The 19,504-nt window shown below is 50.0% G+C and overlaps 1 protein-coding gene across 2 annotated transcripts in view; it reads left to right on the top strand.

The window, feature by feature from the left end:
• LOC132214777 (pulmonary surfactant-associated protein D-like) overlaps positions 1-19,277 on the top strand; it is a 71,954-nt gene extending 52,677 nt beyond the window's left edge. The window contains exons 2-9 of one of the 2 annotated variants that reach the window (XM_059662210.1): positions 2,213-2,366; positions 4,363-4,558; positions 10,846-10,962; positions 11,204-11,320; positions 11,595-11,711; positions 12,094-12,210; positions 12,811-12,894; positions 18,233-19,277. In XM_059662210.1, coding sequence (XP_059518193.1) covers positions 2,364-2,366; positions 4,363-4,558; positions 10,846-10,962; positions 11,204-11,320; positions 11,595-11,711; positions 12,094-12,210; positions 12,811-12,894; positions 18,233-18,612 — 1,131 coding nt within the window. In that variant the 5' untranslated portion in view covers positions 2,213-2,363 and the 3' untranslated portion in view covers positions 18,613-19,277. The remainder of the gene's footprint in view (positions 1-2,212; positions 2,367-4,362; positions 4,559-10,845; positions 10,963-11,203; positions 11,321-11,594; positions 11,712-12,093; positions 12,211-12,810; positions 12,895-18,232) is intronic. The other variant, XM_059662211.1, reaches the window with a different exon arrangement.
• The last annotated feature ends 227 nt before the right edge of the window (positions 19,278-19,504 follow it).

Raw genomic sequence — 19,504 nt, 5'->3', positions numbered from 1 at the left:
ATCTTGATGTGGGTCTCTGTCTTCATCTTTATTGGGACTTTCTGAACTTGTATGACATTTTCCTTCTTTAGGTTATGAAATTTCCTTTCATTCTTTCTTCAAACAGATTCTTTCTCCCTTGCTCACTCTCCGCTCCCTCTGGTACCCCTATGTGTGGGTATTGTTATGTTTCATGTTGTCTAAAAGTTCCCTTAAACCAGCCGTGGGCAAACTACGGCCCGCGGGCCGGATCTGGCCCATTCGGCTGTTCTATCTGTCCCGCGGAGCCGAAAGAGCGGAGGGTTCTCTTGCTCTCCCCTCCGCTCCTTCACCAGCAGCAGTGTTAACATGGCAACATCAGGAAACTCGGCCGCAGCTCCTTCTTCTGAGTCCAGTTTAAGAACCCATTGTGGCCCTCGAGTCAAAAAGTTTGCCCACCCCTGCCTTAAACTATCCTTGGTTTTGTTTGTTTTTTTAATTATTTTGTTGTTGTTGCTCTGACTGGGTGTTTTTCCAACATTGTCTTAAATCACTGATTATATCCTCTGCTTCATCCAGTCTACTTACCATACCATGTCAGCTATGGTAATCTTCATTTCTTATTCATGAAAGCCATTGTGATCATCATTTGAAATCTGATTCTTCTCACCTGTGTTGGTGTAACTGAGGAAGGCAAACATTATCATTGTAACAAGAGTATCTGAATGGATCATAAATAAAATTAGACCCTGTTGTAATGTGGAGTTAGATGAAGAAAACACTATAGTTTGTGTTACAGCGGGATCCCAAGGATTTGAGAGGGAGTACTTAATAGGCTAGGAGGTAGCAGTTAATAGAAGCTAAATTGTAAACAGAGAAAACATATAGGGCTTCTGAAATAAAAGTCACCATAAATAGGAGTTTGTCTAGCTACCAGGACCAGACTTGTCAGGTAGGCTCTGTGGGGAGTGGAGAGCAATGGTTCAGTTCAGTTCAGCCTCCATGCTGATCCAGATCTCTGGGAGGCACATAAACATCCTAGGATGGGGATGTTAATAATGAAAGAGTTTTAGCATTTGGGTCAAAAGTGGCTCTACTATGAGGTACTGCTTCAAAAAAATTGCATTATGGGAAACAAGAGCCTCTACTACCAGCCGATGAAACTGGCATTAGAGCCTCTACAACACACAAGGAGATGCCACAGCAGCAACAACACCCAGGAGCAGTCAGCACCACCATTGGAGTGGCCAAAGGAGAGCATTGCAGGCATAGATAGGCAGCTGGTGTGTGGACCTAAGCAAATGCTTGATGCAAGAGGTGAAGTCACACCCTAACTGGTTTGGCTCAGTGGATAGCGTGACGGCCTGTAGACTGAGGGGCCCCAAGTTCGATTCCTGTCGGGGGCATGTACCTTGGTTGAGGGCACATCCCCAGTGTGGGGTATGCAGGAGGCAGCTGATCGATGTTTCTCTCTCATCAATGTTTCTGACTCTCTATCCCTCTCTTTTCCTCTTTGTAAAAAATCAATAAAATATATTTTTTAAAAAGTGATGAAGCCACAGGGATTTAGAAGGGAGCAGAGATGACAGCAACAGCAGTAGGGCAGGCAACTGCCCCATGGCCACTGGAAGTCAGAGTTTCCTGGGGGATGCCCGCAATAGTGTATCAGTGGCTCAGGGGTCCAAACTGCTTCCTAGAGCAATACACAGAGGAAACACCAGCTAAGGAAGTGGAGAGATGAAGGCAAGGATGTAAGGACTCCATCCCATAGAAAGCAAGTGAGGGGCTCTCCAACATCTAGACCAGAAAGCAAAGGAGTGACCCCTGCAGGTGGCAGCTCCCCTGACACTGTCCTCACAGAATGCTGCAGCCTCTGCAACCCCTCTCGCTCCTCCACTCCTGCCCAGAAATGCCAAGAAGCTCCCAGCTCTTTCCCACTATCTGGGTAGTAATGTTGAGGTGAAGGACAGAGAGAAGTTGGCACAGCAACTCTTAAATATGCATATGCTTTTGCAATAGTTGTAGGTTATTGTGCAACTTGCTTCCTCATCTGCCCCTCACTCTGCTTCCCTGGCTTTGGTCTTCTCAGGAATTCAGATTCGTGTAAATCTGTAAAATCCAGACACTGATGATGCCACTTAACTCACAGGGATCAGTGAGGTGCAGATGAGGTCATGCACTGAGGGTGCTTTGTAAACGCTAAGGGACATGTGTGTGGTGTTGGGAAAGTTTCCAGAACCCAGGTGGGGTGAAGGTGAGTGAGGCAACAAGGAAGAAAATTCTCCCAAAGAGTTCTTAAAAGACCAACGCATGGTGGCTCAGGTAACAGGGCAGCATAAATAGCCCGTGTGTGTGGGCCAGGGAAGCGCTCATTTGCCTGGAGACCCCAAGTCCTCGAGGAAGCAATGGTGACTGTCAGTGCCGGCCTCTCTTTTGGTTTTCTCTGTGTCCAGCGAATGTCCCCCTGCCATTTGGGGTGCTCTAATGTACTGGTGTTGAGGAAGACAGGGTCTATGTAGCTCTTCTGCTCTGGGAGGTGTGGGTGTGGGTGTGGGTGTGGGTGTGGGTGTGGGTGTGGGTGTGGGTGTGGGCATGAGAGGGCAGCATAGTTGGGAAAGAAGGACAATTCTTCTGGCCCTCACTCTGCTTCCTTTGCTCAGTGGGACATTAGCCTTCTGGGCTGTGGGAGGGTGGGTGAGTGGGATATGACACCCATCCGGACCCCAGATGCCATTGTCAGGAAGCCTCAGATGGGAATGCAATTTCAACTTCTTGCTTGGCTCTCTCCATCCCTGATTTCTTCAGAAAGGAAGGTGGTGGAGGAGAAACAGCCCAGGCATTCCCAGGCCCGGGGTCAAAGTCCCTCCTGGTACCAACTGACCATTGGAGAAGGATAAACACCTTTTCTCTTAGCTTCAATTCTTTGTTTTAAAAATACACCTACTGGACAAGTTTACTGATTTCCAATTACTTTTTAGAAGAATCATTTTTCCATAATATTTTAGTCTGAAATTGAGGCATAAAGGGAACAGTATGTGGGTTTAAGGGGGTTTGGCTCTGCCCAGTACCGCTATAGGCCCAGAGAAGAGGCCTCATCCCAGTCCTAGGTCTCCAACCCTATGAGGTGGCTCCTGCCCAGGCCCCTTTCCACTACTATGAGCTGTGGTGCCCTCTGTGCCATCTTGAGCGGTTGGGTAAAATGCCTGTTGCTTTTCATTCTTCCCCAGATGTGGGCACAGGGCCCTTGAATTGTGGCAGCTGCACACCAGGGGGCAATGCCCTGGCTCTGCCTGGAGCCTTTGGTGCTCATGGCCGAGCCTCTGCCCCAGCAAGGGCCACGCTGCTGACCTGTGAGCTTGCCTGGTGTTTAGAGACTCCCATGATTCCTGAGGAAGTGGTAAACTCAGAATGAGAAAGAATTGTTGCCAACAGGGTCCTCCGCAGCCCAGAACCACCAGCAGGTGGAGAAGAAAGCACTTCTGTGGCCAGGAAGGCCCTCCACTGCCTCCCCCTCAGGCTGCCTGGTGATCCCTTCCCTTTGGCTCTGTCCTTCAGGCTTGTTCCCAGCCTCTGCAACTACCGTGGGCCCTTTCCTGGCTCCTAACTTTACAGTTTCTCTCAAGAGGAAAGAAGCCCCCCATTGGGAGTGACCAGGTCCTGCACCCACCCTGACCTCATTTAGCTGCAGAGTCCCTCTCACATGTCACTGGACACCCTATTGAACATCTGTTTTTTCTCCACCTAAATCCACCTTTTCCTGATGGAGCACACTTCACATGCCCTCCTCAATGAGGCCCCTCTCCCAAGTCTTCCCAGTTGGAGGGGCAGCACTCTAGGCATCCCAGGGCCTCTCCAGCTATTCTGAGAACTTTTTCTGGGTTCCATCTGGAACTTTCTTCATGGAGAAAGTGTCTAGTCCAGAGAAAGCACTGAAACCACCAGTGCTGGTCCATCCAAGGTTACAAGTGACAGGAAATGGGTTTGCCCAGCCACCTTACCGATACAGAGAGGGAGAAGGAGGTTCAAAGAGGGGAACTGTCCTGTCCAAAGGCACTTCATGAGTCCTTCCTGATGTGACAGGTGGCCTCAGTGAGGAGTTCACAGCCTAGCTGTGCCGATAGCAGTGAAAGGGAAGTCACTAGAAGGGACAAAACGGGGCATCTGAGAAGAGGTAGATGTTGCTAATAACCATGATGTCAGAGTTCAGCTGGGTAACTCATGCCCTCCCAGGCCAGACTGTATGGCCGCCTTGCCCTAAATTGCTTTCGGAGTCCTGCTGCTCCTGATCTCACAGAAGGGGCGAGGCGGTAGGAAAGTGCCTCTCACTTCCGGGCGCTGGGCTAAGCACTAACTTGTGTTCTGGAACCAAGAGCATGTCCTTTCTCTTTCTGTCCACCACTGAAGGCCCTGCTCCTCCTCTCCGTGCTGGTCCTGCTCACACAGTCTCCAAGGTCACGGGGAGCAGATGTGACGATCCTTCCCCGGAAACCTTTGATTGATGCCTGCACCCTGGTCATGTGTAGCCCTGTGGAGGATGGCCTGCCTGGTCGTGATGGACGAGATGGGAGAGAAGGCCCCCGGGGCGAGAAGGGGGATCCAGGTAGAGCTGGGACCATGGGCTTGTCCTGGTGGGCATGGGTGGGCACTGGAATTGTAACCAACTCAGCAACTCTTGGTGTTCTGCTGTGGAAGCCCTGGAAATGGAACCCACCTCCTTGGGGAGAAGTCCCCTAGCCAATCAGTCCACCTACAGCACCTCGTTACCAGTTGGCAAATGACAGGCTGCCCTGAGCCCTGAGGTGTTATTCCCCTCCCCTAACTGTCAGGATTCCTCCCCTAGGATCTTCTGATTCCTCTCACCCCAACAATGAGCAAATTGTGGGTAAATGACTGGTCTTCAGGGCCCTCTAGAACCAAGCTGCGGCACTTGCAATTGTTCATTGTGGTGTGATGATTTCTGTGCAGAGTGTGAAATATGTAACTAATTCTACTGCCTGAGAGGTGGGCAAAGATGAGGCCCCCTGGTCCCACACTCAGGCCTGATCAAAAGGATTTATCTAAATGCACTATGGAGAGGAGGGAAGGGAGCTCATATTTCTTTGTCCAGCCCTCTTTAGGCCATTCACTTGCGTGATTCACTTAATCCTACTTATAAGTGACATATTAACCTCATTTGACAGGTAATGAAATTGTGACATCCTATATGGAAGGTGATAAGGACACGGGCTTCTGTGCCAGGCAGATCTGTGCTTGATTGCTGGCTCCCCTCCACAGCAGGGACCCCTGGGACAAGCCGCTCAGTGTCCCTGAGTCTCCGTGTGCTCATCTGTAAGTGGGAAGAATCCCACACGGTGACAAAAATTGAGCCAAGGCTTTATTCTTTGTTGAGTCTTCAGGATAAAGTTGTGTCTCCCTCTGTACCATCAGGTGAATTCTCCTGCGCTTTCTAAAGGTGCTATGATTAAGGGTGTTATCCAAGAAATACTCCCCATAGGGGAGAGTCTGGGTCTGATTGACAAGAAGAGAGAATTCAATAAGCCAGCAACAAGGATGAAGGGGCCTTTGTGGCCCTGGGTGGGCTAAGGAGGGATCCAGTGTGACCTTTATCTTTGTGGAGTTTGCATTTTGATTGAAGGAAGAAGAAGACATTTAAGCTGGAAAGAATAGGTAACATTGCCAGCTTGGTGGGGTGAGGAACAAGGAAGTATTCATCTGTCCCTTACAGAGAGAAGGTGGCTCCCAATGGGACTGGGCTGGGGCTTAAGAAGGCCGCCTGGAAGTGGACCCAGAAGAAGGGTGGTATGCAAGGTGCCAGCTCTCTCTTGGAGAATCTCAGCTCCCTTTAGCTCGCAGTGGGGCTCTGAATTGAACCGAGAGGGAGCCTTTCCCTCTGAACTGTGGCATGGAGTATGGCTGAGACCTCCCTCTCTTCTGCAGGTGCCTCATGCACATTCCAAGCCTAGCCTTGGGTTGGGGCTTGGAGAGAGAACGGTGCCCAGTCAGACTGGGGACTACATTCCACCCTGGCTCCTTAATCCCAGGCACTTCAGTCACGTAACCCTTATGGGTCCAGAATTTCCTGGAGAGCTTGGGGCAGCCTCAGACCCTGATCCAAGTATGTCTGGGTGGGACTTATGACCACCTGCCCTGCAGATTCCGATGCACGTGGTCCCAAGAAGTTGCCATCGAGGTCAAGATGGACTTGAACAGGAGACCCTTGAGCAGAGGAGAAGGGTGGAGCCGGGGTCCCATGGAGATGCCCTCTGGGTTCCATTTCTTTCCTAGTGAGGCTGTAGCTGAAAGCAGGACACAATGCCCAGCACACAGCCTCTTAAAGTCACCAGTTCCCCACCCCACCTTGCCCTACTGGGCCTGGCCCCCCTGCCCTGGGAGCATGGATTCCATGTCAGAAAACTCACCTCTCCTCTACAAATCTCTCTAAATCTTCCTCACCCTTGAAGCACCATTTCCTCCATCAGGAAAAGAGCTCTGAGTACAGGAGTATGTGCTCTGAGTGGGGAGCTGGGATGGGTTGAGGGGCACCTCACACATTGTCTTCCACACTCATTACTGTGCCTCAGGGTTCAATATTCTGCTACTAATCCCTTACAGAACAGGACCTGGTGCTCACACTTGCATCTTACCTGGTGCGAAGCATGAAGTTATGTTTCCAGTGAACAAATAAATAAAATAATGAGCAAATGGACAAGGAAGTGAATGAACAAGTTGGGTTTATTTCTCTCTCTCTCTCTCTCTCTCTCTCTCTCTCTCTGCTTCATTACTCATACTGTAATAAATCAGTGCTACTCATTTATTTTTTATTGAATTTATGGGGTGACATTGGTTAATAAATTATATAGGTTTCAATATAATACATCATCTGTATATTGTATTATGTGTTCACCACCCAAAGTCAAGTTTCCTTCCATCACCATTTATCACTCATTTACCATCTCCTACCTTCCCCCACCTGTCTTTCCTTCTGGTGTCTTTTCTTTTCTGTTTGCCCATGAAGGTTCATAGCAGCTTAATTCACAATAACCCAATGTCCATCAACTGATGAATAGATAAGCAATATGTGTTCTATCCATAAAATGGTGTATTATTCGGTTATACAATGGCATATTATTGAACCATTCAATAGCGTATTATTGAGTTATACAAAGAAAATGTTACATTCTACGAAGTGAATAAACCTCAAGAACTCACTCCAAGTTAAAGAAGGCAGACACAAAAGGTCATATAGTGTATGATTCCATTGATAAGAATTATCTGGAGTAGGTAATAGAAACAGGAAGCAGAGCTGTGATAGCCAGGGGTGGGGAGGGGGAGAGGGGGTAGGGAGTGACTGCTGAATGCTTATGAGGTTTTCCTTTGGGATGATTAAATGTTTTTGAACTAAATGGAAGTGGTAGTTGCACGACATTGTGAAGGTGCTAAATGCCACTAAACTGTATACTTTAAAAAGGTTGGTTTTACATTCTAGAACTTTCTGCCAGGGCTGACCAGCAGCCCCTGAGTGACGGATGAACAGATCACTCCGAAACAGGTGTCTGTGAAAGAGAGGGCTAAGGGACTCTTTTACTTCAGTCCTAAAAGCAGGCCTGTTCGCCTGCCTTGTTGTCTTTTTATTGTCACAACAGCTTGAACTCAAATTAACCTCAAGATACAATCAGCAGGGCAAGTATCCTTGAGAAAGTATGTGCTTCTTCAAGGTCAGGTCTTTAAAGACTAAATATAGAGATTCTAGCAAAAGACCCCAGGGAATGGGACTTGTTTGGAAAAGTCAAGGCAGGGGTTGCCGCCTTGGGCAAGGTCCCCTCAGAGGTCCCGACCTTTCAGAGAATCCTCCTCACAGACATTCCAACCAAGTTCTGTGCTTCCCCACAACTTTCACTTCAATAAAAAGGAAGAACCAAACTCATAGAATTAAGTGTAAAATCCTTAAATGTTAATAGCCATTTGCTCCCTTTAGTGTCTTTTTTTGTTAATCCTCATCCCAGGCTGTTTTTCCCATTGATTTTTAGAGAGGGAAAAGGAGGGGGAGAGACAAAGAGACAGGAACATCGATGTGAGAGAGACACATCAATTGGTCGGATGGAGCCTGCAACCGAGGTACATGCCCTTGACCAGCATCGAACCCAGGACCCTTCAGTCTGCGAGCTGATGCTCTAACCCAGGAGTCGGCAAACTCATTAGTCAACAGAGCCAAATATCAACAGTACAACGATTGAAATTTGTTTTGAGAGCCAAATTTTTTAAACTTAAACTATATAGGTAGGTACATTGTTATTAACTTAATTAGGGTACTCCTAAGGCTTAGGAAGAGCCACACTCAAGGGGCCAAAGAGCCGCATGTGGCTCTCGAGCCGCAGTTTACTGACCACCGCTCTAACCACTGAGAAAAACTGGCTGGCGCTGCTTCCTTTCTTTTTGGGAAAATCTTGTAAAACTTAAGGCTTAAGCAGCCTTTCTTTGGGTAACAGGTCTTTTTAAAATGTTTGACTATTTTTCCAATAAAAAATACTATGTGGTCACTAAAGATAAACAACAAGAAGAAAGTTAAAATTACCTTTGTGACACTTAGAAAAAAACTATTTAACATTTTGTATATGCCTTTCCTGGGGTTTTTCCAATAAGTATGACATGTGCACACACCCTACAATGTCTGTAGATGCTCATGAAACAGAATCATATTCAATATAGTATTTACCACGTCCTTTCCCCCCTTAATGATGCATTAGATAATAATTTGGTCTGTTTTCTATAGGTTCCAGGGCATGTGACAATGCTTTTTCTATTTTTTATGGAGATGTAACCTATATATATAAAAGCCTAATATGCTAAGTGTCCGACCAAGTGGTCGACCAAATTGTTGACTGCTCGACTGTTCACTATGAGGTGCACTGATCACCAGGGGGCAGACGCTCTGACAGGTAGGTTAGCTTGCTGCTGGTGTCGGCCAATCAGGGACTGGATGATATTGGCCAGACATCCCTGGAGCCCTTTCTCGGCTCCTCCCTGGCCAGCCAACCTCCCACAGGGACTGGGAGAGTTGGCCCCTATTGGCCCCAATTGCCAGACAGGTGGAGGGACCCCATCTGTGCAAGAATTCATGCACTGGGCCTCTAGTTGACATATAACATTGTATTACTCTTAGGTGGTGTACAACATAATGATTCAATATTTGTATATATTGTGAAATGATCATTCAACATCACCCATAGTTACTTTTTTTCCTTGTGATGAGTGCTTTTAAGATATATTCTCTTGGTAATGTTCAAATATATAATACTAGTGACCTGGTGCATGGATTCGTGCACATTGAAAGGAAATTAATTAGAAGGTGGTCAGTGGGGTGGAACTGGGTGAGACAGGCCGGACATGCCCTGGAGCCAACTTCCCCAGGTCCCTCCGTGGCCGGCTGCACCTAGGAGGGTGCAACAGTGGGGTCCCTCTGCCAGGTGGGGTCCCTTGGCCTGGCCTGTGGGGATTGGGCCAAAACTGGCTCTCCAACATCCCCCGAGGGGTCCCAGAGTGCAAGAGGGCACGATGCAAAGTTGCTGTCATACAGGGTGTGGAACGCAAACACAAGTGTGCAATAAACTAGATTCAGGGTCAACTGTTCCCCAGCAACAACATAACCCATGGCCAAAGGTGGAATCGCATGGCCCCTCGAGGAATCGGGCTTCCTCCTTTCTGGTTCGGGGTGCATCACCCGAGAGCCATCGCTGTCAAATCACTGCAGTTCAGCAGCTCCTGTGTTGAGGGCCTGCTGCCTGGTGGTCAGTGGGCGTTATAGCAGCTGTACGGAGGCTCAGATACTTAGCATAATAGCCTTTTATATGGAGAGATAGTAGTATTAAATATAGTCACCATTCTGTACATTGCATCCCTAGCTCTTATTTATTTTATAACTGACCTTCAACCTTTTTGCTTACCACCCAGCTCCCATCTTATGCAACCACCAAAAATCTGACCTCTGCACTTCTGAGTTCAGGTTCTTTGTTTTGTTTCTTAGAATCCAGATATAAGTGAGATCATACTGTATCTGTCTTAATTTGTATGATTTAGGGGACTTAGCATAATTCCTTCAAGGTCCATTCATGTTGTGGCAAATGGTAGGATTTTTTTATGGCTGAATAATATTCCAGTGTGTGTGTGACATTTTTATCCATTCATCCATTATGGACAGTATTAGGTTGTTTCCACCTCTTGGCTACTGTAAAAAAAAGTTGCAATGAACCAGATATCTTTTCAAACTAGTATTTTATTTCTTTTGGATAAAACCCAGATGTGGTATTGCTGGATCATATATATTTTTTAATTATCTTTTTAATGTCTTAAGGAAACTCCATATTGATCTACATGGTGGCTGTACCAATTTACAATCCCACCAACAGTGCATAGGGGTTCTTCTTCTCCACATCCTCATCAACACTTGTGAGCTTTTATGTTTTTTATAGTCGCCATTCTAGGAGGGGAGAGATGATATCTCATGGGTTTATTTGCATTTCCTTGGTGACTCATGTCAGGGATCATTTCTGATATAAAGTTTGGTCCTAGGAAGTGGAAAACAAGGTGTCCATGATCCAGGGTAAAAGCTGGCAGATCCCCTGCTGTAAATCTTCAGCCTCTGGTCAGGAAAGGTGCACTGCATGGAAATCAGACAGTTTTTGGCGTGACCCCCTCCAGGTCTGGCAGGCCTAGTTCCTCACCTGTGAAATGGGGATGTGCACACCCGCCTCCTGGGTCACCACTGGATTGAGGAGTGTGGAGGTGGAATGTCTACACCTGCGGAACCTGAAGGAATGCAGGGCTGACCGGCAGGTGCTGCTTCCCCTAGTCCCAGGGCCAGGTTTATGCCCATTTCTTCTGCTGCTGCAGGTTCACCAGGAGCTAGAGGACCCATAGGGATGCCTGGACCTGCTGGCCCAGTTGGGCCCAAAGGGGACAACGGTCCTGCTGGAGAACCTGGACCGAAGGGAGACTCGGGGCCATGTGGTGAGCAGTGGGTGTGGACTGCAATGCCTGCCACTAGGCCATGCAGGAGGATGCACATACCCATCCCAGGAAGGAGGGTGCCCTGCGGGTGGCGCTGGGTTCACACAGGGAAGGCGGTAATACTGCTGGGCGGCGTCTGTAGGATGGCACTGTTCTCTGAACTCTATGACTGCTCTCACCTTCTCACGCTCTCCCCCTCCCAAGAAGACTCCATGCACTAACTGGCTGGTCCTTTTCCCAGGACCTCCGGGACCTCCAGGTGTGCGCGGGCCGGCTGGACCAGGGGGTCCCTCAGGAATGCAGGGGAATGTAGGACCCCAAGGCAAACCAGGCCCCAAAGGAGACGTTGGACCCAAAGGTAGGAGGTTGGTGTGTGGAGGTCCGGAAGGGAGAGGGAGGAGTGACAGTGGCAACCCATGATGTGACCTAAGGATGCTCAGCGTGCCAGGGAAGCCAGGCCATCACCACTGGAAGGCCCTGCTGTGGCCCCTGCCCCCCAAATTCCCACATCTGGAGGATCCCAGACAGTGGGGTGCATAGACCCCAGTTCTCCTTCTCCACGTGGAACCGAGGAAATGATTCAGCCTGCAGACACTCTCAGCAGCCTTTGTCCCAATCTGTTCCTTCCTCAGGAGAAGTGGGTGCCCCAGGCGTGCAGGGCTCTGCAGGGACAAGAGGACCCCCAGGTCCCAAAGGAGAGAAAGGTGCCCCTGGTGAGCGTGGAGCCCCTGGGCGTACAGGGGAATCAGGTGAGTGATGGGAAAAGCTGGGCGGGCCTTCGGTCCTCCTGTGTCCACCTGAAGCTGCAGATGCCTGTCCCTCCCCCATCACCCGCCAGCTCAGAGCTGCAACACTGGGCCTTGGGGAGTCTATGAAAGGAGGTGCCTCCCTGGGCTTGAGCTCTGTAACTGGGGAGAGTGCGCTGTGAACAGAAGGGACAGTCTGCATCCGGGGAAGGCCGGGTGCGGGGTGATGGGTCAGTAGTCTGCAGAGAGGGTGCGTGGCTGGCTTTGGGACAGACTGTACGTGGGAGGGTGTATTGCTGGACAATAGCACAGCCCCTATGCCGGGAGGGGGAAAATGGGGGAAAATGTGTGCTGAGCTCACCCTCCTCTTCTTGTCTGATCTCAGGGCCTGCAGGACCCCCGGGACCACAGGGACCTCCAGGCGCCAGGGGCCCCCCAGGACTGAAGGGGGACAGAGGTGCTCCTGGGGAGAGAGGACCAAAGGGAGAGAGTGGGCTTCCAGGTAAGGTCGCCTCCCCTGGCTCTGGGCGCCCCACCAGGGTGCAGAGGGAGGTGGGCCCTCTAGCTCAGTGGTCAGGCCATTGTGGGGGCAGGAGGCGGGTGTGAAACTGGGAAAGGCTGTCAGGCTGAAGGTAGGAAGATGAGGCTCTGGATAGACCCTGTGCTCGGGGGAGCGCCTGCCTGAGCAGCTTCCCATCTGATCACTGGGACACCTCAGCTCCCTTCCCAGTTCATCAGAGAGCTTTGAGCACCAAATAACCCAGGGATGGGGAGTGCTTGAGGAATGAGCAATCGCTGCCCCCACCACCCCTACCCCCACCAGAGATGTGCTCCCAGACTCAGAATTTGCTGTGAAATGCCATCTGGATCAGAGTTAGTCGGGTGCCAGCACCTGCTCAGGGCACAGTGTGCTCACAACAGAGCCTCAGGGACCTGTGGGCAGCAGGGCCAGCTGTGTCAGCGGCTGTGGGCTTCCTGGGGTCCAGCCCCTTAACCCTCCCCCAGGAAAGCCTGTCACTGAGCACCTTCCCTTGGGACCCCGACTCTGAGCCAATCCCTGGCTGTGAGGGACTGGTCTTCACTGGGCCTCTCTCTCCTGCAGACATCGCTGCTCTGAGGCAGCAGGTGAAGGCCTTGCAGGGGCAGGTAGGACAACTTCAGGGAGCCTTCCTTCAGTATAAGAAAGGTGAGTTCCTGGACCTGGACCTGAACCTGAGCCAGTCACCAAGGGCAGGCCCCAGGCAGGGTCTGTGTTTGGGTTTGGAGTTGGCCGGGCCTGAGGCAGGCCTGGTTCTAGGATTGGGGGCTCGAGGACAGTGATGGCAAACCTATCACACGCGTGTCAGATGTGACAAGCGAACTCATTTTCTTGGTTGATTTTTCTTTGTTAAATGGCATTTAAATATATAAAATAAATATAAAAATATAAATCTTTGTTTTACTATGGTTGTAAATATCAAAAAATTTCTATATGTGACACGGCACCAGAGTTAAGTTAGGGTTTTCAAAATGCTGACACGCCGAGCTCAAAAGGTTTGCCATCACTGCTCTAGGGTGATAGTGGGTTTGGACAATGGGCAGGACCTGGGGCTAAGGATAGGGTGGGGCAAAGCAGAGCAGCCACATGTTCCTGGAACTGGAAGCAGATTTAAGGGACATGAGGCAGGGTGTGGCCCCAACACCAGCTCATTGAGCTGGCGTCAGCATGGTCAAGGCTACCAGGCTCCAGCCCCCACCATCACAGCCACCTGTGACCCGAGCAAGATCAATGCCCCTAGCCCAGTGCAGTTTAGACCTTCCCTCCTGCAACCTGTGATGGTCCCTGGACACCCCACTACCCAGGATGCATTTCTTTCTTTTTTTTAATTAAATTTTTATTGTTCAGATTATTACATTTGTTCCTCTCCCCCCCCCCCCCATAGCTCCACCTGGTTCCCACCCCACCCTCTGCCCTTACCCCCCCCCCCCGCCACACACACACTGTCCTGATCCATAGGTGTACAATTTTTTTCCAGTCTCTTCCTGCACCCCCCATACCCCTTTCCGCCCCAAGAATTGTCAGTCCACTCCCTTTTTATGTCCCTGATTCTATTAGACTTACAAGTTTATTCTATTCATCAGATTATTTATTCACTTGATTTTTAGATTCACTTGTTGATGTATTTGTTGTTCATAATTTTTATCTTTAACTTTTTCTTCTTCCTCTTATTAAAGGATACCTTTCAGCATTTCAGATAATACTGGTTTGGTGGTGATGAACTCCTTTAGCTTTTTCTTACCTGTGAAAATCTTTATCTGACCTTCAATTCTGAATGATAGCTTTGCTGGGTAAAGTAATCTTGGTTGTAGGTTCTTGCTATTCATCACTTTGAATATTTCTTGCCATTCCCTTCTGGCCTGCAAAGTTTCTGTTGAAAACCAGCTGACAGTCGTATGGGTACTCCCTTGTAGGTAACTAACTGTTTTTCTCTTGCTGCTTTTAAGATTCTCTCTTTGGCTTTTGCTCTTGGCATTTTAATTATGATGTGTCTTGGTGTGGTCCTCTTTTGATTCCTTTTGTTTGGGGTTCTCTGCACTTCCTGGACTTGTAAGTCTATTTCTTTCACCGGGTAGGGGAAGTTTTCTGTCATTATTTCTTCAAATAGGTTTTCAATATCTTGCTCTCTCTCTTCTTCTGGCATCCCACAATTTGGATGTTGGTATGCTTGAAGCTGTCCCAGAGGCTCCTTACACTATCTTCATATTTTTGGATTCTTTTTTCTTTTTGTTTTTCCAGTTGGGTATTTTTTGCTTCTTTGTATTTCAAATCTTTGACTTGATACTTGAGATCCTCTAGTCCAGTGGTTCTCAACCTTCCTAATGCCACAACCCTTTAATACAGTTCCTCATGTTGTGGTGACCCCCAATCATAACATTATTTTTGTTGCTACTTCATAACTGTAACTTTTCTACTGTTATGAATCATAATGTAAACATCTGATATGCAGGATGTACTTAGGCGACCCCCAAAGGGGTTGCGACCCACAGGTTGAGAACCGCTGCTTTAGTCTGCTGTTGGATCTCTGTATAATATTCTTTATTTCATTCATGTATGCTTAATTTCTAGTTGGTCCTTTTTCATTCCTCGAGGGTCTCACTAGATTTATCTACGGTCTCACTTAATTGATAGGCGGTTTCTAGAAAATTCTTGAAAAACCTTATAACCATGGCTTTGAACTCTATATCCAGTAGTTTGCTTTCCTCCATTTCTGCCATTTGTGACCTGTTTCTTTGTCTCTGCATTTTGGCTGCTTTCCTGTGTTGATAGAGTGGCTTTTTGTGCTAGGTGTCCTATAGGGCTCAGTGGCTCAGCCTCCCCAATTACCTGAGGTGGACACTCTTGGTGCACCACTTTGTGGACTTTGTGCACAGTATTGTTGTAGTTAAGCCTTGATTGTTGTAGGTATCACTGGGGGGAATAGACCTCCAGGCCAATTGGTTGTGTGAATCAGATGTGTCTATGGTGGGAGAAATTCTGTGCTGGAGACACCCTTCTGGGGCAAGACTTGCTTCAGTGGGGCTTTGGTGCTCACTAAGTCTGCCCCCTGAGTGTGTCCCTTATGGATCTGAGGAGTTGTAATCTGGATGGTCCCAGTCTGACCACTGGGTACACTGGTCTTGGATCTCTAAGGAGGTGCTGATTTAGCTTCTGCTTGAGGCTACCCAGCAGGAGCTACGGAGAGATCTGCAGATTCCTCTTCTTTGTTTGGGGTTTGGAGGTGCCCAGATGAGGCCCAGCTGTGAAGCAATGTAAGCTGCTGTGTGGCCTTGGACCTTCTGGGTCTCTCTGACCCAGCTGCAGTTTGTTAGGTAATTTTAGATTGCAAAGGGCCAGGCCATTCATATGCAAAAACCTGGGCACACAGCTTGGGTGGGGCGGGGTCTCAGGGAATCAACAGGGCAGAGCAAATAGCTATGGCTCTTCCTCAGTCCTGCCCTAACAGGCCCCTGGTCTCAGTGACCCGTGGTAATCACTGCAAGCACCTCTGAGAGAAAGCCACCCTCGAGTTCTACCCAATACCAGACAGTCCAGTTTCTCCCCGTATGAGTTGGGTCCCCAGAGACTAGCCAGGAACTGGAGTTCAGAGCGGGAGCATGTGTCTCCCTCCTGATTGAAAAAGACAATGGTGTCCTCAGTTGCAGCCCTTTCTGCGTGTGCCTCCGTACCTCTGCACATGACTTCTGCACCTCCTCTGTGTGTCAGTGTGCTTTTCTCTTTCCTTCTAGTTGTAGAATTTCCACTCAGCCAGCCTTGCTGTGGTTCTGGGTGATGTCCGTTTTGTCTTTTAGTTGTATTTTTGAAGTGGTTGTGTGAGGCAGCAATTTCAGGTGTTTACCTATGCCGCCATCTTGGCTTCTCCCCAGGATGCATTTCTTATCTCTATGGGGCTAGGGGTGCACACCCCTCAAGATGTTGCTGCCCAGCCCACAGCAGCAGAGACTCCTGACACTGTCCTGAGAGTTGGGGTTGGCATGCTGTGCTTGCATTCAAGGCTGTGAGGTCTGACCTTGGCATATGGCCATTGAGAGTCTCGCCTGAGACATGCCCTGGGTCTGGCAGGGGGCAGGCTGCCTCTGAGCTCTGCCTAGTGCTGGACTCTCCCACTCTTCCCTGGGTGTTCATAGTGGAGACTCTTCCCTAACCTGGGTGCTGAGGAATCAGAGGCTCCAGGAGCACAGCCCAGTGCCCTGTGCTTGTGGCATCCCCACCACAGTCCCTAATTTGCCCCTCCTCCTCCCTGCTTTACCCATGTCAGCTTTGAGCTCACATCATTCATCAAATCTCATTGATCCAAAGAGGAGTTTCTGAAGGAGGAGAGCATGCAGGGGTGAGACATGGAGTTAGCTCCTACGTACCTAAAACCACTAAGTACCCACGTACCAAGGGTGAGGTTTCAAGCATTTAGTATGTTCCCCCGCTCCACAAACATGCATGTGTACTCACTCAAACACATGCACACTGATACAAAGGAAAAGTCATCATATGTACCTGCCACATGTATGTGTATTACACACATGCCATCACTCACCTCACGTCATCTACACCCACAAACACACATGCATATTCACACACACCAGGTGGGCCTTCAGTGCTCCCATGTGCCTTCAGATGGGCACGTGGCCATATTCGTGTATGTACACAGACCCACCCAGGTGTTCCTGTCCAGGGCTTCTCTGGATGCCCTCCTGAGCCTGTGGAGAGTCTGCCCCCTGAACCCCTGTGAAAGGGTCACAGTGGGTCAGAGGGCAGCCTGGGAACCTCACCAGCCCTTTGGGGGTGGAGCACAGCCCTCTTAGGAGCCCTGAAGGCTTCTATGCATGAACCCAGAAGCCAAAGGGATGGAAAATGAGCCCGCCCAGAGTGGCCCAGTGGATGAGAGACAGCCTATGAACCAGGAGATCATGGTTTGATTCTTGGTCAGCGCATGTGCCTGGTCTGTGGGCTTGATCCCCAGTAGGGGGCATGCAGGAGACAGCCAATCAGTGACTCTCTGTCATCATTCATGTTTCTATCTCTCTCTCCCTCTCCCTTCCTCTCTGAAATCACTAAAAATATATTAAAGCACACACATACACACACACACATACACACACAACAACAACAAAGATTTAGAAAATTAGATGGAATGAAAACATATAGTTGAATGTCACAGAGATGATGCTTTTATAAATTGTATTTCCATCTTAGAGATGAGGAACTGGAAACCCCCAAAAAGGAACTGACTTTCCCTTGTCCACCTGGACAGTCATGGCCAAGGCGGGGCTGAATTCCTGGCCCTCTGACTCCCAGACAGGCCTCTCTCAGCACTGACTCTCCCCTGCCCCTGACGCCCACGCACACCTCTCAGCTGTCCTTGTCCTCCCTCCCAGCTCTCCAGCCTCCCCCACATGCACACCTAGAGGCCAGCACTGGGCGCACACAGTGCAGAGATTAGCACAGCGCTGCCCTCAGATGGCCCACCCTCTCCTCTTCTTTCCCACATCCACACCTGGCACGGACCTCCCTGTCAATGCCACATGCGCTGCTGTTGTGCAGGGTCCACAGTGAGGTCAGAGGGAGCTTCTTCCTTGTTTCCAGCGCTCAGAGGCCGTGATGCCACTTCACTGCATGATGCCAAAACTTCCCAGTCCCGCCCAGTAACTGGGAGACCGATTCTGCCATGCAACACGGGTGCAATAGAAAGAGCATATCTCAGCTCTAGTGTGAGATCAGATAAGGGTGACCCCCAACTCTACATGTGATGGTCACATGGAGCTGAGCCTCTTACTTAACCTCTCTGAGCCCAGTGTCCTCACCTGTAACTAGACAGGCAGATCCACCTCCCAGAGCGCACCGCAGACCCAGGGTCTCACCTTTGTCCTCCCTGGTACTCTGAGGCCCTATATGGGAGGCCTGGGGCTCTGGTTGGAGCACAAAGGTCTCAGAGCCATCGAGCTTTGGCAGGTGCCTCCACAACCCCAACCTGACTATCCTCTCCTCCTAGTGGAGCTCTTCCCCAATGGCCGAGGTGTTGGCCAGAAGGTCTTCAAGACAGCAGGCTTTGAGAAACCTTTCCAGGAAGCAGAACAAGTGTGCGCACAGGCCGGGGGGCAGCTGCCCTCCCCACGCTCTGCAGCTGAGAACGAGGCCTTGCAACACCTGCTGGAGGCTGAGAACAAAGGAGCTGCGTTCCTGAGCATGACTGACTCCCAGACGGAGGGCAGGTTCACCTACCCAGGAGGGGAGCCCCTGGTCTATTCCAACTGGGCCCCCAGGCAGCCCGACAACTATGGCGGCATTGAGCACTGTGTGGAGATCTTCACCAATGGCAAGTGGAACGACACACCCTGTGGAGAGAAGCGCCTTGTGATCTGCGAGTTCTGAGCCCTTGGGATGGGTGAGGCAGCCATGGTCCAGGATCCTGGCCCAGACCCGTGTGCTGCCCACATGACAAGGAAGAGCTGACATCACTGTGACCGGGCTTCTGCACAGAGCCGTGGGATGAGACCAGCCAAGGGCTCCCATGGAACTCCTCTCTCAGAATAAAATATGAAACTTGCTTCAGTGGCTCTTCTGTCAGAGGAATTAGGGGCCAGCCTGCTTTCCCTTTCACAAGGGATAAAATTAAGTCCCAAAATCCACAGGCTCCTTCTCAGTCCTCTGCCTCCTCAAACTGTCAACCCACTAGTCACTCCCTCCTCTGTCACTCCCTCCTCTGTCACTCCCTCCTCTGTCACTCCCTCCTCTGTCACTCCCTCCTCTTGCTTTGGTGTCCCCTTATGGCAGTTCCTTATCTTCCTCTTTTGCTAGCCCCTCCTCCTCTTCTTGACCACTTAATGGCGACCTGCTCAAGCCTTAGCCCTCCGTTCTCTCCCCTCCTCATCCTCACTCCAGGGAGGAGCTCATTCTGTCCAGGGCTCAGATCCCTGGCACCCACATTACATGTCTGCTCAGGTCCTACTGGAGCCCCGGACTCCTTGGCCAATGCCAGCTGGAGCCCCAGGGCTGGGCAGTTCCAGTGGCTGCTCTTTGTTTCAAGGCCTGAGCCCTGGAAGTGGGCTGACCTGGCAGGTCATCTGCCTCCGTGGCAGGACTGTGTGGCCCAGTTGAGTAGCCTCCTCCACATCTCTGCACACCAGGACCTCATTCTACCCTGTTATTGCGTCTGCCTGTCGGCTCATGGGAGGGAGTCCCACATTCCAGCTGAGATCTCAGGCACAGAGGGTCCAGCCACGATCAGGTTCACCCCCAGCCCTGCCCTGGCCTCCATCCTGGA

The sequence above is a fragment of the Myotis daubentonii genome, chromosome 13, assembly GCF_963259705.1.
Source record: "Myotis daubentonii chromosome 13, mMyoDau2.1, whole genome shotgun sequence".
Lineage (NCBI taxonomy): Eukaryota > Metazoa > Chordata > Mammalia > Chiroptera > Vespertilionidae > Myotis > Myotis daubentonii.
The sequence above is the reverse complement of the archived record's forward strand: the minus strand, read 5'-3'. Positions and strand labels throughout refer to the sequence as shown.